The sequence below is a fragment of the Myotis daubentonii genome, chromosome 19 (assembly GCF_963259705.1).
Source record: "Myotis daubentonii chromosome 19, mMyoDau2.1, whole genome shotgun sequence".
NCBI classification, from domain to species: Eukaryota; Metazoa; Chordata; class Mammalia; order Chiroptera; family Vespertilionidae; genus Myotis; species Myotis daubentonii.
Window position 1 is genome coordinate 22,424,030 of NC_081858.1, and position 22,612 is coordinate 22,446,641.

Consider the following 22,612-nt stretch of genomic DNA (forward strand, 5'->3'; position numbering starts at 1 on the left):
TAGATTAGCAGCTACGTTTTGGGGGAATCAAAAGCTATATGAAGATTTTCGACTGCACTGGGGGTCGGCACCCCTAAGCTCCACTTTGCTCAAGGGTCACATGTAACTTCTTTTTCTTCCTTTAGATAAGGAGACCCGGGCCCGTGCTGCGTCTCAGCCGCGGGACTTGCCTGCCTGAACATTTCCGGGAAGTCGTACACGTAGGTGGTCCCCAGGGACTGGGCCTGGAACCGCTTGGCCTGAAGCAGGTCCTTGGTGACGTAGGGAGTGTTGATCAGCATCCCATGCTGGGCTCCTTGTTTGTTGCCAAAGGAGTGAAACATGATCTGGACCAGAAAGAAAGAGAGAGTGTGAGGGAGACACGTCTCCATGAAATCGCAGCGCGGGGAGTAAACCTTGTCACCTTATGGGACAAAGCGAGTGCCTGGCATTGCTGATCTCTCTTCTGCCTCTGTGGGCAGCCAGCACCAGGAGGGACAGTGGCAATGTGGACACAGCCCCCAGCATATAACTGTGATAGTACCAGACGTGCACCCGCACACGTGCACCCGCACACGTGCACATGCACACGCACAGCCAAACAAGAGGGCCTCAAAGTGGATGAAACCCGAAGGAAGTCTGAATTTGGGTTAACAGCACTGAGCCCGGGTCAGTTTCCTAGTTTGACAAGGTTGGGAAATTGGGTGAAAGTACATGGGAACTTTCCGTGCTACTTATTTCTCTGTATTATTTTTGCAACCTCTGGAGAGTAATTATTTCAAAATGAAAAGATAGTTGCTATCCTAAAAATGGGATATTTCACTCACCTCACAAAAGTCTGTCCTAAAACATAGTTGTGGAAAATACCTATGTCCCTAAGGGAACCGATGAGGGAGGCTGCAGTATAATCACCCAGGGCACCCCACATCCGATCCCGGACATGGTCCCAGAATGGATTAAACACGGAATCCCTGTCCTTCCCAGGGGAGTGAACAACGGGGATTCAGCAAAGCTCGCAGGGGCTGCCGGATCCCGCGTGGCCAGGCAAGGCAGCCACCGAGTGCGTTTCCCTCCACGTCCCACTCGAGGGCGCAGCCTGCCTCTGCCCTGACCTGGGGACCCGCCCGGCCTTACGTTTCCGGATCTGGGGTCGGTGACTTCCTTGTAGAGGCTGATGTCCAGGTAGTAGCCTGACTCGTTGGTGATGAACAGGCGGATGGGGATGGCGCTGCCGGCGGCCGTCTCGCGGATGTTGATCTTGACCTCGGCCTGGAGCACGCGCAGCTTCCACAGCCGGCTGCCGTAGCGCATGACCATGGAGCGCACGGCCTCCTCGATCTGCCCAGGTCATAGCAAGGCCCGTGTCAGAGCCCGGGCGGCACACACTCCCAGCAGCTCTAGCACTGAGAGCCATGCAGTGAGGATACGCCGAGTGCAAAATGCCCGGGGCACAGTGTGCATCCAACAACTGCTGGAGACTAATGACCAAAGGCACCTGGCCAAGCACTCAGAGCTCATTTCCCCTTCTGTTTCGTGACTCAGAAGAGCCGGCATCTTTTTTTTTTAATCCTCACCTAAGGATATTTTCCATTGATTATTAGAGAGTGGAGGAGAGTGTGAAAGACATACACACATCGATTGGTTGCCTCCTGCACCAACCCTGACCAGGCTGGGGAGAAGCCTGCAACCGAGGTATGTACCCTTGACCAGAATCGAACCTGGGACCCTTTGGTCCACAGGCCGATGCTCTATCCACTGTGCCACACTGGCTAGGGCGGTGCTGGCATTTTTATCCCCCGTTTAGATGAGGACACGGAGGCTGGTGACCAACAGCTCGTGCTCCTTTGGGACACACCTGTATCCCATCATGCATCTCCAGCCCACCCATCTTCTCTGCTGGGAAGTGGGGGGACGGGTGGGGCGGGGGCACCAGCATGGGCCCTCTGCACCCCACAGATGCCAGGATGAGGTACCAGGACCTCTTCCATCCCACAATCACCACCCTAAACCCTGCCTGCTCATGAAGAAAGAGCCAGCAGAGTGCCCAGCAAAGCCTGCACCCAGGGACAGGACACCCTTGTTTCTCAAGACGTTTGGGGCATCCGTGTGGTCCTCAAAGTGAGGCACATTCACAGAGGGTGAACGCGGAACAGGGACAGTCCCAGGCTGGCTCTAGAATTACACGGTGCAGGGTTTGTCTTCCACCTGCAGGACAGAGGCCCCCAGCACACACATGCGCATCCTATAACTCAGGTCTCAAGCGCCAGGAGGCGGTACCCAGGGCAGCATGGCACAAAGAGCCATTGGTCCCCAGGAACTGAGCCTGAGCGGGCAAGGGCCCCCAGAGACGAGACCTTGTAGGGGTCCATGATGACGGTGGGCACGAAGTTGAGGAAGATGTGGTTGCAGTCGGTGCGCACGCTGGTGTTGTTGAAGGCCACCTCCAGCTCGTCCATGGCCTCCAGGAGCAGCCGCTCGCCCTCATTCTGCAGGTACTCAAAGGAGGCCTCCTGCCAGGGAGGGGGCAGCCGCTGAGGCAAAGCCTCGGAGAGGAATCGCTCTTCTCCCAAAGGTGTGCCCGGCGAGCACAGCAGAGCCCCTCCGAAGGCAAAGGGCTGACAAAGGCTGTGCGCATTCACCGTCTGTGTCCGGACGCTCGGACAGCTGGGGCCTGGCTGGCCCTGGAGGGACTGCGCCTTCCAGAGTCAGCCGAGTCCTCGATAGGAAACATCTTCCCCATGAGCACACCTTCCAATACAAACCAGCGCCTCCAGAGCCCTCGTCCCAGCCACCTCCTCCGTGGGGCTCTCACACTCCAGGATGCTCCCCCCTGCCCAGGTCACGCCGGCTCGGGTACCGACACCTACAGACAGCCCTGTGCTCACAGCCCGCTGAGACTCCCCAAACTGGCCAATCCCGGGCCTGCTTACCTGCCTCACCCACTCCTTCCTGCAAAAACCACAACAAAGGCTCTCGCCCGTAACAAGCTCCCCTGCCCCCCCTCCCCTACCCCCTGCTCCCACCTCCTGACAGCCCTGGTGCATCTCCATGTGGCCCTCCACGGCCTGGTGAGCCCCCGTCTTGGGCACTGTAACAATTTTTCCAATGGCAACTGTCCCCTGATCTGCTGGCCTCACTGCACCTCAGCAATAATAAAACCGATGAAAACATCTACTTGACCGAGGCAGCAAATCAGAGATTAGCTCAACATCCATCAACGGGGGATCAGTAAAAAACGTTACACACACGGGTACATCCACGCAAGGCACCCACATGGAGTGGGTCATCCTCATTAACATGGAAGGAGGTCTGTAAGTCCCTGACCAGTAAAAAAGCAACACTCTTCGAATGGCCTGTCCACCTGAGCTGCCTGGAAAGGTTACGCATGGCGCTAGGTATGGACGTATGTGTCTAGAGAGGGTCACCAACAAGGCCGGCCCGAGTGGCAGGATTCTGGGCCCTTTTTTTTTTATTTTTAAAAGCAGTTTTGAAAATTGTTTGAAATTTTCACAACATAATCATGGATAACTTTTCTAAATGGAAAAAAAAAAAAAAAAAGACCACATACTCAGCCAGCAAGTATCACTTAACAAAGCCCTGTTTTCTTTCTATGCCCACAATTCTCTTCTCGTGCAGAGACCATGTGACCGAAGAAATAAATCCATAGGCCACCAGTGTCCACCTGTTGCCACCCGGCTGGGGTATCCCAGGGGCCGGGCTGTGTGTGCCCAGGGCACCCTGCGATCCCCCGTGCGGCCCAGGGCCCGGCACAGAGCAGGACAGCAGAGGGAGGGCCAGCGCCTGAGTGACAAGCTCAGGGGAAGAAAGACACACCCCGAGACACGTTACCTTTGTAATCAGGTCCGAGTGCCTGATGATGGCGCGGATGAAGAACCTGTAGTCGGTCACCTCCACGCCCTCCTTGACCTTGGCAGCGCCCAGGTAAAGGTGCATCTTGTGGTTGGCGCAGGGCACGGCCGTCACGTCGAAATTGCGCATCCGGCTGAGCTCCAGCTGGAAGGCCAGGGCGGGCTCCAGGTGACGGTAAATTCGATCTTCTGCAAACTGCAGGCCGACAGAGAGAAGACAGACAGACAGACAGACACCCAGTTGGAAGCTGGATCGTGACCCTGCTTGGTCCACACCGTCCTGCAGACCGCTGGTGTCTGCGGGTTTAGCCCTCGAAATGTATGGTCATTATGTCATAATTGTGAGCAACCCCCTGGGCTCAAGCGGGCTGGGACTCTGCAGAGATCCAGACGACATGCCAGGCTGGCGTGCGGGCGGGAGGCTCCCGGGTGAGCCCAGCTGGTTCCCAGCACCTGCCCACACAGCCAGGCAGATCCCTCTCTGGCATAGGACAGGGTATTTCTCAAAAAGTCACTGACCCTTGGTTTCCTTATGGAAATTCGTCCTCAAAAGAAAGCAACGGATAATGCTTGAGACTAGAGCCTGGCCGGCGTGACTCAGTTGTTGAGTGTTGGCCTGCGGACCGAGGGGTCTCGGGTTCGATTCCGGTCAAGGGCATATGCCTCGGGGGCAGGCTCCTCCCCGGCCTGGGCCTTGGTTGGGGCTGGTACGGGAGGCAACCAATTGATGTTTCTCTCTCACATCGATGTTTCTCTGTCTTTCCTGCTCCCTTTCACTCTCTCTAAAAATCAAGAATTAAAAAAAAGAGAGAGAAAAAAAAATAGGTTGGGAGGACCATCTTTCTGAGTCCACCAGCAAGTCCAAAAATTGTCCCCATGACAGAGGGACGCCTGCAGTGGGCTGAAGGGTGGGAGGCGCGAGGTCTGAGCTCCACATGGAAATTCGGGGTTCTCCTTGGAAATACCCAAGAGGAAGGGGGAGTCTGCATGGAAGTTGCCACGTTCTAGAGCACGGGGATGTCTTAAGGACTGGGACGGTCTTCCTGAAAATCAAAGATGCCGGGGAGGAGAGAACAGTATCTCTGCTTTTGGTCATACCTCATCTCTTGCTCTGAAGGTGAAAAACTTGGGAAATTCTTTCTGCAAAAGAGAAATCCACACAGAAGACCATTAAATCCCGCAGGGCGCGTGTCAACACGCGTGTGCCTGTTCTTAACGATGACCCCATCTGCTTCTAGGATGAATCGTTTGGAAAGCCGTCCTCCCTAGTGCTCCATCTCTTCCACCCCAATCTGCAGCGTGAACGTCAAGTGAACGGCTCTGGGTCTTGGAGAAGGGAGGAGACGCAAACAGGGCGCCGAGCGCCGACTGACCTCCTGGGCGATCAGGAACGTGATTCTTCGGAGCCCGTAATCCACAAGGATGTTTTTCTGCATTGAAAACCAAGCACACAACGGAATGGTATCAGCCACAAAATGGGACCACGTCTTGGTACATGTTATCACGCGGATTGGCCTTGAAAGCATTATGCTGAGGAAGGTGCCAGTCACAAAAGACCTCAGACTGTCTGATGCCATTTATATGAAATGTCCAGAACAGGCAAACCCGCAGTCGGACAGTAGATGAGCGGTTGCCTGGGACAGAGGAGGAGGGCACCGGGTTGGAGAAAAATGAGGAGTGACTGCGAAAGGGTAGAGGGTTTTTTGGGGGGGCTAGGGGGTGAAAATATATTATAATAATGTTTACACAACTCTATGAATGTACCAGGAAGCATTGGTACACTTTAAATGGGAGAATTGTGTGCTCTGTGAATTATATTCAATGTTATATTAAAACATACAGACTTTTTAACATGTCATGAAATCTTTCATGACGTTGGCAGGTCGCCAGTTTGATTCCTGGTCCACATGCCCAGGTTGTGGGTTCGTTCCCTGGTTGGGGTGCATGCAGGAAACAACCAATCGATGTTTCTCTCTCTCTTCCCCTCTCTCAAAAATCAATAAAAACACATTTTTTTAAAAAACCTACTGATAATGTTCGGTTAAAAAGAAGAAGAAACAGGCCGGGGGAAATATGCCAATACTTTACAGCGGCTGCCTCTGGAGGGTGAGGCCGTGGGCTTCGTTTTAAAACCTACTTTTCTGATTTGTCCGCACCTTAAACATGTTCTGTAATGAACACCGCCAGCTGCTGACTGACCAAGCAAAGGCTAGGTACCTCACTGACATTCACGGCACTACCCATGACTTGGCACCAGGCCAGGTCCCCTGGGGGACCTCAAGTCCAGGCCATCAGGACAATATGGGGAACACAACACACACAATTACCACCGAGCCAGGAGGGTCAAGAACTAACAGCCAGACAGAGTGGCTGGCACATGTGATTATATATGAGCTAAGAATCTTAGCATCCCAGATGGGGAAACAAAGGATCAGAGAGGTACAGTAACCTGCCTGAGGTCACCCAGCACCTTCCTGCTGTTTCTCCGACCCACACCTGCCAAGCTGCTCCACATCTGTTTGCAGCTGAGGCCCTTGAGCATACTAAACAGGTGGCCCCCTTGCCAGGGTGAGACTGGCAATGGCCACTGCGTTTATAAAAGCAACTGAGGTTACCTGCGTACACAGATGTCAATGCCAGTGACCATTTCAAAATGGTGACTTTTCTGGGCTATCCCAACACACATTCCACAAAACCCAGAACTATATACTGAATGTGTTTCTGTGCTGAGTGGTGTATAAACCCTGCCATTTCATCATTGCACAGCCCAAGTGTACAGACTCTGTCATTTCATCATTACAACCCTGGGAGAGAGAAACGCCACCCCCGTGTTATGGGGAAGAAACCAAGCCTCTGCCTCGTTCGGCCACCGCTGCCCACGGTCACGGCCATGGGGAGTAGCAGAGCTCGGGTGAGAAGCCAGCTCTGTGGCTCTGAAACACTCAGCAGGTCCCGGGCGCACGGGACACCTCCCCGAGACAGCCCGTCCTCCTCCCCCGGGACCCAGCACCAGAGGCACACGCGGGCACCTTGGACTGCACGAAGGTCCGCAAGATCGGCACCAGCTCCTCATCCTCCAGGTGCTCGGCGCACTGGATGGCCACGTTCAGGATGTGGATGGGCTCTTCGCGTAAGTTCTAGGAGGGAACAAGGCAACGGTGTAGAGCACCCGGGCCCTGCCCGCCCCTCCCCCGCTTGCTCCTGCTCAGGCACTTACCTTGCAGTCCTCCTCACAGTACACGGAGGTTTGGGCCTTGCTGAAGAGGGGGGTGTCCCGGGGCACGTTGGCGAAGCAGGAGATGACATCATCGAAGTTCCTGGGGATGCGGGACAGAGAGGGAGGGCTGAGGGCTTGCTCCGCCTCGGCCGTGGGTCAGGCCCGAGTCCTCCCTTCTCCCAGCCACCACTCTGCGAGCTCATTCTGTTCCTGACCAGGTCCAAGGCATCAGGGACCGGGTCTTTCCCAAGAGGGAAGAATGAGCCCATGTGATCTGAGATCACGAATAAAAGAAAGGCTGTCTGAATTCTGGGGCGTCAGCTGGGCCCCCCTTTTACCAGCTAGGAGGCCCTCATGATTCACCCACGTCTCTGAGTCAACCGAGGACAACAGGAGTAATCACTACAGCTCCTGGCACTGTAGTGAGGACACAACATGACCCAAGCACAATGCGTAACACGCAGGAAAGGGTTAAAAAGGGGGCACTAATTATAGTAGGACTGATCACTGACATTCACTATGTTATTTATATATCAATGATACTTTAAATACAATATTAAAATGTACTATTTCACTTAATTTTTCTGGTGACCCTATGAAGTAGTTCCTTTGCTTATTCCCATTATACAGATGAGAAAACTGAGGCACAAAAAAGGTCAAGTAGTTAGCTTCGAGTCTCACAGTTAGGAAGCACAGAGGCAGAATTCGCACACAGGCAGGCTGACACGAAAGTCCCCACTCTTGGCTACAATATTATTAAGCTGCGATTATTCATTTGTTGTGCGATATGTCTGGGCCGCCCCCACCCCATGTGTCACATGAACAGAGACAGCTCACTCGGCCCCTCTCCTCGGGGTGCTGGGGAGGCACTCTGGGTACCTGGTGAACTCCTCGAATCTCCTGAAGGCGACCATGGCGCCCATCCGCTGGCACAGGGGGGAGAAGCCGCTGTCCATGTAGAGCTCGGTGCTGTGTCTCAGCAGGTCGGGATTGGTGATGCTCACGGGCACGGCTATCCTGCAGGGGGACGGCCGGTGGGGGATGAGGCCGCTGCTGCGGATCTGGCCCCACGAGCTGCTCCTGCCCTGGAAACTTCGGTGAGCCAGCAACGGAGCTCTCCCCAAAGGGGGCATCAAATCGGAGGTGGAGGGGACTGAGGTCAGCGCCAGGGCTGAGGACTAAGAGCTCAACAAGTGAATGAATGAATGAATGAATGAATGAATGAAGCAAGCATAGGAGTGTAGTCCCAACAGGGTCCCCAGGTAAATCCAAAGTAGTGAACTCAGCCAAAAGGAATGAATACTCTCAGCGCCAGTTTCTAAGGGAGGGTCCTGGACCCGGAAGCCTGGGGAGGGGCAGGCTCAGTTGTAGAGACACCCCAGGCCTCTGCTCCCCTAACACTGCGTACCGGTTGGGGTGGGAGGAGGGCAGCATGAACTGGAATTCCACCACGCAGGTGCCGTCCGGGAGCTGCCGGTGCTGCAGGCTGTTTAACTCGTAGGCGATGTAGCCCCTCCGCACATACACCTAAAGGGACAGGAGCACAGAGGACATTCTCTCAGGGGAGTGCCTTCGAAACCTGAGAAAATTCAGGCTGGAGAAATGACCTCTAAATTGTCTCTAAGCCATCGTTAAGAGCAACTTCGTTCACATTTCAGAATGTTACTTTCTCTGCAAAGGGCTGGATAGTAAATATTTTAGGCTGCAGGGGATATATCATCTGTATCACAACTACTTAATTCCATGCTGTCACAGACAATATGTAAATGAATGGACATGGCTGTTCCAATAAAACTTTATTTATAAAAACAAGCAGGGGGCCGAATGTGGCCCACAGGCTACAGCTGACCAACTCCTGCTCTAGATTAGTCCTGTCCAATAGAAATGGAATACAAGCCACGTATGCAATTTTAAACCACTTTAAAAAAAGGTATCAGGTAAATAGAATTTTAATAATAACTTTATTTCATCCCTAACACCTAAAGTATCACCATTTCAACAGGTAACCAATATGAAAAATTATTGGTTGCATCTGGAGTTTGGATTTGGGGACATTTCCCACTATGCCTGATACAAATGGTTTATGGAGCCTAAAGTGTGCAAACTGTATGATTTATGTTCAACATGTGCTTTCTTTCTGGGAGTTTAGAATGCTGGCGTGTGCTAGCCAGATGGTGCCCCCAGTAAAAGCCTGGATGCCGAGTTTAACTGTGCCCTGCGAGGAGGCGGCAGGAATGGCACACGAGATAGCAGGGGTTGCCAGCAAGGACTCTGGACAAGGGCAGACCTAGTGTGAACCCTCGTTCTGCCACTTCCTTGCTGTGTGACTTCGAGCAAGTTGCTTCACCTCTCTGAGCCTGTTTTTTCCTCTGTAAAATGGGAATAGTAATGGTACTATCTTATCAGTAGAATAAGATCATGCCTGCAAGGTGTGTGGCCCGGGGTCAGGTGTGTGGATGCTAGAACTGGCCCGTGCGGTACTGTGCGGTCCTAGGGGCCTCTCCCACTTACCTCCAAGGACGCCATGCAAACCACCTTGTTGACGTGATAGAAGAAAGTGGGCAGGACGTCAAATATGGTCGTCTCCGAGAGTATTAATTTCTACAGGGAATGAGAAGGGAAAAGAGAGAAAAGTAAACCTGAATAAATTTTTTTAATATATATTTTTTTATTGATTTCAGAGAAGAAGGGAGAGAAGAGAGATAGAAACATCAATGATGAGAGAATCATTGATCGGCTGCCTCCTGCACGCCTCCAACCAGGGATTGAGCTCACAACCCAGGTTTGTGCCCTTGACCAGAATCGAACCCAGGACCCTTCAGTCTGCAGACCAACGCTCTATCCACTGAGCCAAACCAGCCAGGGCAATAAATTTTAACCAACACCCGGATGAGTGGGAGGGGTGGGAGCAAGGGGGAGAAGCCAGTGGTGTTATCGCCAAGTGCAGCCAGTGCCCCAGGCCCATAAGATCTGAATGTGGGGCAGTTCTGAGCTGACTGCACGGGGCCCCCAGATGCAGAGGGCCCACCTGAAAGTTTGTAGATGAGCAGAGTAGGGGGGCAGGGGAGCCCCGGGAAGACGAAGCCAAGACTCAGCCATGTGAGGCTGGCAGCTTCACAAGCTCCATCGCCTCCTTCCAGGGCGAGCCCTGCTGCCTGACCTTCCCTCTCCGCCCCCCCCCCCCCGCCCCCGAAGTCCCCTTGGGCAGCCCCAGCCTCACTGGACTAAGCCGCTGGCATCTGTGACTGTGCCTTGCACCGAGGGCTAGGGGAGCCCACCTCCCCCCAGGCCCCACCTGGGCCACAGCCTTGCCCTGTGGAAGGTGGAGGGATGGGGACAGCCTCACCTTGAGGTTTTCCGGGCAGAACTGGTGGCCGTACCTGTCGATGGCCGACAGGAAAATGGACTCCACCTGGTTGTGCCTCAGCTCGTAGGAGGGGAGGTGGGAGGCGATCAGGACCTGTGGGGAGGGGAGGGAGGGGCCGGGGTGAGCCACCTCACAGGGAGAAGCCAGGGGCCGGGCCCATTGGGCTGAATGTGGGCGGCAGCAAGGGACTGTGCCCGGTGGGGACGGAGCATGGCGGGAGGACGGTGCCCCGCGCCCCCGCACACAGTGGGGACCGCGTCCCACAGCCCTACCTGTCTGGCTCTGAGGGCCACTTTGCAGTGCTCGGTCTTGCTCAGCTGCGTGAGCTCACTGAGGATGGCGGTCAGCTCCTCCGACAGGGAAGGGTCTGGACCACAGAGTTCATCCTTTGGGGGAGGAAACAGAATCGAAGCGGCTTTTGTCCAGCAGAAGGAAACATGCCGGCACCACCCTCAGCCAGGGTGTGGCTGCCCCGGCAAACCAGACAGCTGCCCGGCCTCTGCACAGCCGGAGGCACATCCCCTCCCCTTTCCACCATCACCCTATCCATTCATTCATCCACCCAAACACACCCTAACTCCCCCGGTAAGAAAAAAAATACATCTGAGTCTGTGCCTGCATCACTACCAAAGGCCAACAGTGATGGGGTGCTTCCTATGGCCAGGCAAGCGGCTAGGCCCTTGATATTCATCTCCCCAAATTCTCCCAACTCTCTGAGGAGCTGCCATCATGATCCCCAGTTTACAGATGAGGAAACCGAGGTCAGAGAAGCAATATGCCTCACCCCCATCATGCCAGGAGTGCCTGGCACACAGCAGGTGTTGGTTATGAGCGCCCCCCCCCCCTCCCGGGGCTGACAACATTTATCAGGACACAGCCACACACATTCGCTTACAGGGTACAGAGGCAGCTTTGAGCGTTCTGGCCTGAGACCATATGACCTGCAAAATCTAAAATATTTCCTCTCTGGCCCTTCCCGGAAAACGCCCGCAGACCCAGCTGCCCTGCCCGGGTGGGGCGCCCTGCCCCGCTTACAATCAGCATGATCACCAGCTGGTTCTTCTTGGCCACCTGCGCGTGGGAGAAGATGCAGTGCAGCACCTGCGCCATGTCCGGCTTCAGCTGCTCCCGCAGGTTTATCACGCACTTGTCGTAGTGGGCTGCAGGGAGAGAGGCCACGGGGTAAGGTCCGGCCCCGCCTGCCCCGGGGCGCGTCACCAGGGCCAGGGCGCCTCTTGCCTTGTTGGAAGTGGTGCTCCACTTGTAAGTATCTCCTCAGGAGATCCAACACCACCGCCTTCATGTAGCCGCGGGTCCCGCTGCGGTACCTGCGGAGGAAGGGAAGGCGCCTGAGTGGCTCACTCCACCTCTTGGCGCCTGACTATCCCCAGGCAGGGCTTTTAGGATTTCAAAATAAAGCAAACGAGTCAAGTCTGTGGGGGATGCAGCCCTCTGACCCTTCGGCCTGGGAGGGATGCCAAGTTGGTTCATTTGCATGAGCTGTAGGGCAGAGAGCAGAGCCTTGCCCAAGGTCACACATCATGCCCGAGGCCATGCCCGAGCCTTCGGATGGCGCCTGCCCCATCCCCAGAGAGAAGGAAACACACTTACAGAGTTGGGATGCTGAAAGGGGTCAGCCTTGCATGCATGGTTGAAAAGAAAAATTTTCAATTAACCATCCACTGTGTAAAGACAGTTTGGAAAAAAGCAAGACTTGAAAGGCATTTACCAAACGGTCTGTGTCAATTTCGCTTCCCTTTAAAACCCAATTTTAACCTGGACGTTCCCTAGAACATTTCTTCTCGGTCATCTTGAACACAGGGAATGGGGTTTCTCGGGAGGTGTGACTCTGAGTTTTAGAGACGCCGAAACCAGTTTAACCCCAGCATCACCCAATAACAACGAAAGAGAAGAACCTATAACGCCCGTTTATTCAAATGTGATTTTAAAAATACACAGCATGGCCCTGGCTGGGTGGCTCAGCTGGTTGAGCATCGTCCAGTGCTATGAAAAATCGCTGATTCGATTCCCAGTCACCAGGTTTCAGGTTCAATCCCCCAGTTGGGGCACGTATGGGAGACAACCAATCGATGTTTCTATCTCACATCGATGTTTTTTTTTTTCTCTCTCTCTCTCTCTCTCCCCCTTCCTATCTCTCAAAAAAAAAAAAAATTAATGAAAGCATATCCTTGGGTAAGGATAAAAATAATTTAAAAAATGAATCCATTTAGAATGACTTACTGTGCATGAGGTGTTTTTATTCCCATTTTATAAACTGGCAAACTGAGATGCACAGAGGTCAGGTGCCCTGCCTGGGGTTCTGCTGTTAGGAATGGCTATGCCAGGACTGTCCTCGGGGTTTCCCGACCCATGTGCTATGCCCCAGGTCGAGCCTGCCCCTCAGAGAATCCCACAGCACTACCCTGGTGTGACCCAGGGCATGATTCCGAGTGACAAGTGCACCCCACGCAGGGCCCAGGACTCACCTCTGCACCAACTGCACGATGCTCTGCGTGTTCATGAAGAACACTTCCCGGTCGGCCTTCCGCTGCAGGGTGGCCGCGTGGCAGTCCAGGATGTTGGCTATCTGGACGGGAAAGAGGACAGGTCTGGCCACTCACAACCACACAATCTGGTCGCCACACAGAAGTCACCCAAAGGACCCACCCCAGGCTCCCCTGGAAGCCCCGTCTGAGGCTCGTTTGGAAAAAGAAAATTCCAGTCCCAAAGCCTCTGGCCACCCAGAAACAGCTCTGCCTGTCCTACTCAGTGTGTTGCTTGAGGAATTCAAGAGCCCAGCATGGCCCATCGGTGTGGCTCAGTGGTGAGGAAATCACGGTTCGATTCCCCTTTGGGGCACACACCCAGGCTGCAGCTCGATCCCCAGTGGGGGACATGCAGGAGGCAGCCGATCGATGATTCTCTCTTATCATTGATGTTTCTATCTCTCGCTCCCTCATCATTTTTAAGAAATATCACCTTACAAGGAGGAGAATCTAAGCTACAAACTAGCAAGAAAAACTCACAACTTCCTCTATCACTTCAGGCAGCATCTCTTTGGAAAATGCTCACTCTGTACCAACTGCCTACTCCTTTTCTGCATCCGAGTTTTCTGGGGTGAGGCCCCAAGAACTGTTTATGTCCCTCTAAGCATCTGCTGCCTGGGGGGGCGGGGGGGGGATCCTGGGATTCAACAGGGAAGGCTCAGCCGCCAACATCTCGGGCCGTGCGTGGGTTTCACGACGCCCGACTCAATCAGAGGGCAGAAGTCCAGCCCGACTGGGAGCTGAGTTCCCGAGGAGCGACCCAGCCTGGCGCGGGCACCCGGTGGGGCGGGGTGGGGGGCACACACCTGCTGGCTGGGGAACTGGCAGAGCACGGAGGTGATGTTGCTGGCGTACTGGGCCATCACCCTGCGGACCGACTTCTCCACGGGGGCGGGGATGCGGCCGGACACGTTGGTCATGATATCCTGCAGCTCCAGCAGCGGCAGCGACGGGTGTCGCAGGGTCATCATGAGCTTCTGCACCCACTCCTTCAGCTGCAGCGGGACCACAGCATCGGCCCGAGGTCCCGCGGGGGGTGGGCGCCACCACCCACCACAAGGCACCCAACACACTCAACCCCTCCAGGCCCCACGCACTCGAGTGGTGAAGACCTGGACCCAGCAGACTCTGGGACAGTGCGGAGTGGAAGGTCCCCTGACCAGAAAGGGGTACCCAGTTCTCCCAATAGGAAGGTCCCACGTCCCCTGCAGGCACCCACACAGCCAGCACGGTTTGAGGATAAAACACAAGGCCATGTGCCGGCCGGTGTGGCTCAGAGGTTGAGCGTCAACCTATGAACCAGGAGGTCACGGTTCGATTCCTGGTCAGGGCACATGCCTGGGTTGTGGGCTCCATCCCCAGTGTAGGGCGTGCAGGAGGCAGCCAATTGATGATGTTTCTGTCTCATTGATGTTTCTATCTCCCTATCCCTCTCCCCTCCTCTCTCTCTAAAAATTGATAAAAATACTTTTAAAAAATAAGAGTGACCCACATTGACTCCTTTCTTAACTGATTACCTGGACGTTCTCAGTGTGGAGCTGAACTACACTGAAACACCAACTGTCACTTTTACGACAGTTTGTACAATCAGACAGAAGTACCCTGACGTGTACAATCAAACCGAGGGCTGAACGTGCATCGGTAGAGCCCTCTGACCTCGGGGAGCAAACCCTTCTAGCTCATCACACGGACCTACACGTGTGTGGGAGACACCACCCTGCACACGAGACCTGCCTTTATGCTAAAGATGGGCTCCGGCAGACAGTAGCCGCTCATGACGTTGGTGAGGTTCTCCAGGACGGTGTGGAAGACCTGGTTCAGCTTCTCCCCCATGATGGGCAGGGTCTGCTGGGCGGGGAGCTCCCCTGTGAACGGCTTGGCCTGATGAGACACAACGAGAACCCGAGGTCAAGGACACCGTGGCCTCCCGACCGACCGAGAGAAGCCGGGGGCCGAGGCAGACCCGCCAATGCGCAAGCCACCCGGACAGTGTTCTCAGGATGGAGCCCAGAACAACATACTGGAAAGTGAAACTGGCAAGATGGACTTAATGTGCCCGTTTGTCTACAGATTCATTCTAGAAGGACCCACAGAACGCCTACTATGTGTGAGGCCCTGGACCAGGAGGTTTGGGACATCCATTCTGCTGGCCCGGAACCCTCAGCTTCTGCCCCCCGCCCCTCAACACCTCCTCTCATCCTTCTCCACAGTCTGATGTTGGCTTCTCCGTCGGACCTCCCACAGCCAGGGCCAAGGGCAGTCTCCCTGTCTGGAGCTGCCGAGCTGAATCACAGGGGCTCATCTCATAGGTGAGTGTGAGTCTGCAGGGACTGGTGGCCAGGCCCTGCTCGTGCTCCTGGCCCAGGAAATGTTTGCTGGAAGGAGTCATACTGCAGGCACACAGACCTTCTCACTGATCTAAAAAGGCTTAGACTGTTTCTAGCTTTGGGAAGCCTCAAGAAAGAATAAAAAGAATGGGAAGGAAAACAAAACTAATGGAATAGTCTGGGGAACAGAAACTATCTGATTTTTAAAAATATACTTTTCTGGCCCTGGCCAGTGTTTCCAAATGGTTAGAGCGTCGCCCTGCACACCGAAGGGTCATGGGTTCAATTCCCGGTCAAGGGCATGTACCTGGGTTGCAGGTTCGATCCCCAGCCCCAGTCAGGGTGCGGGGCGGGGGGGGGGGGGGGGGGAGGCAACCAATGGATATGTCTCTCTCACATTGATGTTTTTTTCTCTCTCCCCCTCCCTCCCTCTTCCATTCCACTCTCTCTAAAAAAAAACATCAATGAAAAAAATATCCTCGGGTGAGGATTAACAACAACAAAACATTTCTAGCTGTTTTCCTGGGCACATGTACTAATAACCGTAGAGGAAGGAGCAATACTCAGATGAATGATGCAGATGGCTTACTTAGAAGGGTGTAAGCAGTCAGCAAGACCTGTTTTTTCCGGGTACCCACTGTGCCCGGAGCACGTCTGAGTGACAGCTCACGAGAGGGAGGAGGGAGAGCCCTGAAAGCATCTGGGGGAGGTCCTCCCAGATGAGGGTGCAGGTCCCAGGCGGGGGGTCTGGTCTATTTAAGCAGGGGGAACACGAGAGAGAATAAAGCCGAAGAAGTTGGGAGCAGCTGATGTGGGGTCTGGTAGGTCCACAGAAGAACTGGGGTTTTCTTCTGAGTGGGACCAAGGCTGCTGAGAGGGGTTTGAGCAAAAGAGGGCACGTGTGCTCCTATCACGCTGGCTCCGGGGGAACACGGGAGGCGGGAGACGAGCCGGGAGCCTTGAGTCTACTCGGCTCACTGACCAGGCAGGTGGAGGCCGTGAGCGCACCTGAGCCCACATGAGCCTGCTGGGTGGCTGTGCCGGGCGCTACGTACCGGGTGCACTTTGGAAGGGTCATCGAGCTCCAGCCTGGCCACCACGCACCCCGCTTCCAGCACGGCCCCCGGGCGCTTGATGTACTTCACCCGGCCACTTTCCTGCACGGTCAGGGTCATGATCATCTTCATCACCTGTTGTGCGGAAAGAAGACCCGAGATGGAGCCCACCAGGGCTGGCCCGTGTGTGTGACGCCCAGAACTAGTAACTCTGGAGGAGGGCCCGCGGCATTTAAACAGAATGACGCCCTGGCAGGGTTCAAGCTGGAAGGACAGAGGGAAGCAGCGGTCACCGGAAGCCAGTCACGGTGCTCTTCACAGATCATCCCCATCTGCAAAGCCGGCCGGGGAGGTACGTTTATGTGCCCATTTTACAGACGTGAAAACTGATCTTTACTTTGGAAGCACAGACTCTCTCTTAGAACTATCATTAAATCGTAGTATGTAGGGTGATTAACATACACGTTCCTGCTCCTTTTCTCAAGGCAGCGAGAAACCCTCTGGGGAACACTGTGAAATGAAGAATGTGCTCCCAGTACACACAGTGCGGGCACCCAAGTCCGCCAGGCCTGGGCTGCAGCCCCAGCACCCACGCATCCTGCAACCTCGACCACGTGCCTCTCCCTCTCTGAGCCTCCCCTCTTGTGAAATGAGGACTCTGATAAGGATTCAGCAAGATGAATAGTCTGGCCCACGGTCCCTGTATTGTCATTGCCATTGTCAGGATATTATTTTCCTTGGCAGCCGGAAATGCAGGCTGAGTTTGAATCCTGGCTATACCTGACCTCAAGTGAGTTTCTAGCCGCGTGGGCGCCGTTTCTTCATGTGTAAAATGGGGGTCAAAGTAGTGCCCGTCTCCTACGATGGCTGGGAAGATTAAAGGGGTAATTAAAGAGGTAAGATGCTCAGAATGGTGCCTGTTCCGTGGTAAGTGCCCTGCTGGTGTTGGCTGAAGACTTTGTAAAGGCCACCATCGCCATCGTGAATCACTTCTTACTCATTTCCAGGGAGGTGTGCATTTCTGCTTTAAATACCGCAGGGAATCGGGGCTGAACCCTGCACACTGGCTCTTAGGAATTCGCAGCTGGTGGCCCAGGTTAAGAGGTGAGGCCCACTTGCAGAAGCAATGGCCCTCCCTCGGGGAGCGGGGACGGGGCACAGGGGAGGCCTCGCTGACCCCCGGGCCCTGCCCTGCGCTCACCTCCATCTCGGCGTAGCTGTCCCCAGCCTCCACGTGGCCCCCGTCCTCCACCGTGTACTGCGTCAGCTTCCCGGCCGAGGGCGACCTCAGGACCGTGGGGTCGTTCTCCTTCTCGAACACGCACGTCTTGTTGCCGATGGTGATCCGGTAACTGGGGAAGGGGGAGCAGCGCCCCGGCGCCCACGTCAGGCCCGCTGCAGCCTCTCTCCCTGAGGCAGCCCTGAGGGCCCCTCACCCTGTGTGCAGTTCGGGGGGCTCCCCTTTCCCAAATGGTGGCATTTGACGGTCACCACAAATAGATTAGGAGCCAGTTGGGGAGCAAAGGGTGGAACCCTTTTCTGGCTGAGAGCCCGCCCCGCCCACACACCTGTCCACCTCCTCCTTCATGTAGGTCGTGTAGCTGTTCCCGTCGTAGGACAGCAGGAGCCCGCCGTCATTCAGCCGGTGGGCGTCGATCTCGATGTGACCACCGTTCATGATGAGGACGAACATGGTCAGCGACTGCCGGGCCACCTGCGAGACAGGTGCAACGTCCCCACCTGCATCAGGATGCCTGCTTGCCCCTGTGCCCCCAGAACAGCAGCTGCCCCGCCCCGACCAGGAGCTAGAGCTGTGTCCACCGTGGGAGAGCCAGGTGGACGCCTCGCCTGTCTAGTCCCAGGCCCCGATCGCCCGGAAGGAGAAGCTGACCCCACCTGCCTGTGGGTGGGGTGATGGTCGCTGGCCGAGGGCATGGTCCCACCGGCCATCTCTCACCAACTATGTACCCTCCTTCGCTTCCTGCTTCCCGAGCATCAGGCCCCCTCAGGGCCGCCTGGGCAGCAGGGAGACGGGGTCCAGGGCTCTGCCTCCCACGCGTGGCTCTGCCCAGGGATTTGGGACACTAGAGTGTTGGAGACATTTGAGAAACACAGACCATTACCTTGAGAATGTACTTAATGCCCCCGTAAATTAATTCCACGTCCACAGTGTTCAGCAGAAAATCCGCAGGCAGGACCTGGCCCCTGAAAGAGAAGACAGATCGGCGGTCAGCCTTGGTTTCGACCAAGAACTCTGCGGCCGGGTCCCAGGACTGCAGCCCAACGCGCCTGGCTGTCTCGGAAAAAGCTACGTCTCAGTAAAAGGCGAGAAAACAAGAACCGTCCCAGGTCAGCACGAATAAGCACGTGGCTGTCTGTCTGTACTTGACCTCCGCCTTGAGGACGCCGACCCTCCCTCTTCCAGGGCAGCCCGGGTTTCTGTGAGGACTTTCAGAGGCGAGCATGCGGGAGGGGTTCACACATCTCCTGTGACTGCTTTGCACCCAAATAACGCATGTTCTGCCTCACCTGCCACTAATGCAAACCCCAAAAGGGGACAGTGACCCACGCGCCCCACCTCTCCAGCGAGTGCAGGAAATCCGTCATGCAGGTTCTGAACATCGCGTCGGCCACGTTCAAGGCGCCACACACCACCCCGAGCATGATATCCGGCTTCTCAGCCTGGAAAAGACCCCGCAGTTCAGTAGCCGTGGTAACCAAGCCCCCAGGGAGCTGGGGGAGGGTTCTCTGTGACCGAAGGGGAGGCGTGTGCAGCTCCTCACCTGCACTTTCTCGGCGATGAGGTGGTCCAGCCACCCGGTGTCGATGTCGTTGTTCTGGAAGCTCTCGGTCTCCAGGAGGTTGATGAGGTACTCCACGGTGGTCCTGAAGTCGCCCCGGATGGACAGTTCCTTCAAAGCCACCACCATGTTCCTGGAGGGGAAAGGCACACGGACTGGTTTCCCACTTAGCCTACGGGGTTCCCCCGTGGTTCCCCAAGAGCCAGAACAGCACGGAAGTCAAGAGGGTCCCGAGTCGGATACCCTGGGTCAATCTCGGCTCCAGCACTGAATGCTCAAGTGATCTTGGGCTCAGTTTCCTCATCTGGAAAATGGGGAAATAACCCTGACTTCACACAGGTGCTTGCGGGTTAAAGTGAGACCATCCACGTGAAGCACCCAGTCGCTGATCAGTAGCTGTCAACTGCTATGAACATGATTCATTACCATGATTCGAATTCTAATGAACCACAGCCAGTCACTCTGCCTCACTCCCACTGGACCCATTCAAATCCCGGGTCCCAGAGCATGAGACAAGCCACAGGCCATTGCATCTGAAGTGGGCTGGGATGGTGGCCTCCTTCCCTCCCCTATTAATTCTTATATGCTGAATCCTCTCTCACCTTCAAGGGTCTCAATTTTTTTGCTGAGCATGATGAAAACTAATTACTCTGCTTGGCCTGTGTGGCTCAGCGGTTGAATGTTGACCTATGAACCAGAGGGTCACCATTTGATTCCCGGTCAGGGCACATGCCCGGGTGTGGACTTGATCCCCAGTAGGAGGTGTGTAGGAGGCAGCTGATCAATGATTCTCTCTCATTATTGATGTTTCTATCTCGCTCCCTCTCCCATCCTCTCTGAAATCAATAAAAATATTTTTTTAAAAAAACGAATTATTCAAAGCTGGCAAAGTAAGCCTGGCCCCTCATCAAAACCACCAAACTCAATTTAATTCAAGGCTACGTGCCAGGGCCAGATGGATTTTAATGTTTTTTAAAGAAAATGTCCACAATGGCTTTTGGATTTTTTCACTCAGATGGACACTTACCCACAGACACAAGAATACTGAATTACAATGTGAACTGGTTTTGACCTTTTTGCCCCCAGGTCAAGGCAGAAAAAAAGATAAGATGTGTCTCAGAATTTGGGGGCCTCTTTGTGAATGCGGGTTTCTCCGGGACCTACTTGTGGGATTGAAATTTAAAGGCATCTTCCCCAGCCCCCACCCCGCCCCAACACACACACACCTTTTTTAAAAGAGCCTGAGTACTCAGCACCTTTTAAACTTTTGGAATCACCTGGAACATTCTTTGGATCTCCTTCAAGGTCAACCTGCAATTAGCTCAAGAGCCATGACCTTGGAGAGGTCATCTTACTTCAAGGATCTCAAATCCAGGCAAGAGGGCGGACTTTGTCCTTGGACTTTGGCACAGGGCATTAATGGGGGTCCCTTGCTCTCCTAACTCGCTACTGCACCTGAAGCCACAGGCTAACTCTGAGTTTCTTAAAGGAAGAAAGGGATGGAAGGAGGAGAGAAGGAAGGGAGGAAGGAAAGGAGGGAGGGAGATACTGACGAGATGGCCTCTTCCCGGTTCTCTCCCCAGGAGAAGCAGTGCCCGAACTGGGAGTCGGCAAACTCGTGCAAGCCCCCGGTGGCCGCCACGCTGAAATAGCCCCACACGTTCCTGCTGCTGCGGAAATTCAGCTCCTGGACTGTCCCGGAGCTCGGCTTGAACCCCTGCAGCCCAGACGAAAGAGAAAAAGCAACACGGAAGAAATCACTACTCAGACTATTTTCATCAGAATTCAATCCTAGGAAAACCTAAGAAGCCCGGCCACAACCCAAAACTTAGCACAATCCAGGACACGCTGATACCTCTCCTCAGGGCTGTGGGTCTGCATATCGACCTGGGGGTGTACCAGGTGAGCACGTCGATGCACGTACTGTTTACTTTACATAAACAGTTTAAAAAATAACAACAGCCCAGCTGGTGTGGCTCAGTGATTGAGTGTCGACCTATGAACCAGGAGGTCACGGTTCGATTCCCAATCAGGGCACATGCCGGAGTTGCGGGCTCCATCCCCAGTGCGGGGCGTGCAGGAGGCAGCCGATCAATGATTCTCTGTCATCACTGATGTTTCCATCTCTCTCTCCTCCTCCCTACCTCTCTGAAATCAATAAAAATATTTTAAAATGTATTTAAAAAATAAAAACAACCGCTACCAGACATAATGTGGGAAAACAGTGACCATGGATGGAGCCGCGCGAAGGTACATTCTGATTTTATACTCTCGGCATTGTTGACAGTAAAGGCTTAAGCGAAAGAGGACTGGGTTTCCAATTCTGGGTCACGACAATTCCAGCAGATAAGGAAATCCAGCGTTAGCCTTGCTGATGCTGGCACGTGAATTCCCTTGGGGGATGGCCTGGCCCCTCTGAGTGTAATTTGGGGGGGGGGGGTGGATCTGGACCCTCTCTCTGGGATTAAGGCTCTTGAAGTGAGTGATGGAGACACTTGTTTTGGCAGAAGTGCCTGGAGGCGAGACAGAGTTCCAGGTGCCCAGGCAAGTTACCCCGACCTCTTGATCTGTAATTTGGGGTAGCAACACCCAGCGGCGGACCATGAGCCGTGATACCCATGAAGGGGATCTGCCTGGCACACACTCCGTGTCACTGAACCGTGACTGTCCCCTCCTGCACCTCAGTTTCCTTATCTGTGAACCGAGAAGCCTGGGGGTCTTGTCTGAGGCTAATGCTGGGGGTCCCCCCCACCCTGGGAGAGCGGAGATGGCGGAGGCGTGGGGCCCCCACAACTTGCCTCATCAGGGTTTTCGCTGGTGATTCTGGCTGCAATGACGTGGCCGCGGGCGAGGGGCGGGTTGGGAGGGGTTTCGAAGGCGATGGGCGTCACCCCCCACGGTGACTCTCCGTACAGAAGGCGGATGTCTTTCAGCCGGTGCAGCGGCACGCCCATGGCGATCTGAAATCAGGAAAGCCATCACGGCTGTCAGCCCCACAAGACCCCCGCCCCCAACACCACGCAGGGAGCTGGGGGCCATGGAGGAAGAGGCGCAGCAAACAATGTCAGATGTCCTGAGCGCCTGATAGGCACACAACATGCCAGACGGTGGCGGGAGAAGCGAAGGAAGGAGACATTAATTTTAAAAAACTGCGTTCAATGAATGCGGGCCTTCCTGCCTATGGCCACAAGCTCTCAATGGGGGTGATACTGTCCCCACGGGGACAAATATCTGCTCTTGGAGGTGGAAAAAGTCTCCCCCTTTGTATGTATAAAGCACAGATGCACCTGTAGTTCTAAGACATTAAGATTCCACGGGGAGGAAGTTAGGGGGGATCATGTCTAAAAAGGCCCCTTAGGGGGGACAATAATGCAAAAAAAGGTTAAGAAACACTTCTCTGGATCTTCAAATGGGCATCATGGGTCCACGAAGGCCCTGAAATTGCATAAAA

General features: G+C 54.6%; 1 protein-coding gene across 4 annotated transcripts in view; it reads right to left on the minus strand.

Moving 5' to 3' along the window:
- ACACB (acetyl-CoA carboxylase beta) overlaps positions 1–22,612 on the minus strand; it is an 85,171-nt gene that overhangs the window by 16,727 nt on the left and 45,832 nt on the right. For all 4 annotated transcript variants that reach the window (XM_059676692.1, XM_059676691.1, XM_059676694.1 and 1 more), the window contains 26 exons: positions 21,960–22,121; positions 20,715–20,878; positions 19,144–19,294; positions 18,939–19,042; positions 18,484–18,565; positions 17,929–18,074; positions 17,562–17,712; positions 16,361–16,495; positions 14,713–14,859; positions 13,785–13,973; positions 12,919–13,019; positions 11,672–11,760; positions 11,468–11,592; positions 10,705–10,818; positions 10,412–10,525; positions 9,577–9,666; positions 8,474–8,592; positions 7,945–8,082; positions 7,066–7,165; positions 6,878–6,985; positions 5,222–5,278; positions 4,947–4,988; positions 3,829–4,044; positions 2,334–2,489; positions 1,114–1,317; positions 171–326 (listed from right to left, as the gene is read on the minus strand). In XM_059676692.1, coding sequence (XP_059532675.1) covers positions 171–326; positions 1,114–1,317; positions 2,334–2,489; positions 3,829–4,044; positions 4,947–4,988; positions 5,222–5,278; positions 6,878–6,985; positions 7,066–7,165; positions 7,945–8,082; positions 8,474–8,592; positions 9,577–9,666; positions 10,412–10,525; positions 10,705–10,818; positions 11,468–11,592; positions 11,672–11,760; positions 12,919–13,019; positions 13,785–13,973; positions 14,713–14,859; positions 16,361–16,495; positions 17,562–17,712; positions 17,929–18,074; positions 18,484–18,565; positions 18,939–19,042; positions 19,144–19,294; positions 20,715–20,878; positions 21,960–22,121 — 3,360 coding nt within the window. The remainder of the gene's footprint in view (positions 1–170; positions 327–1,113; positions 1,318–2,333; positions 2,490–3,828; positions 4,045–4,946; positions 4,989–5,221; positions 5,279–6,877; positions 6,986–7,065; positions 7,166–7,944; positions 8,083–8,473; positions 8,593–9,576; positions 9,667–10,411; positions 10,526–10,704; positions 10,819–11,467; positions 11,593–11,671; positions 11,761–12,918; positions 13,020–13,784; positions 13,974–14,712; positions 14,860–16,360; positions 16,496–17,561; positions 17,713–17,928; positions 18,075–18,483; positions 18,566–18,938; positions 19,043–19,143; positions 19,295–20,714; positions 20,879–21,959; positions 22,122–22,612) is intronic.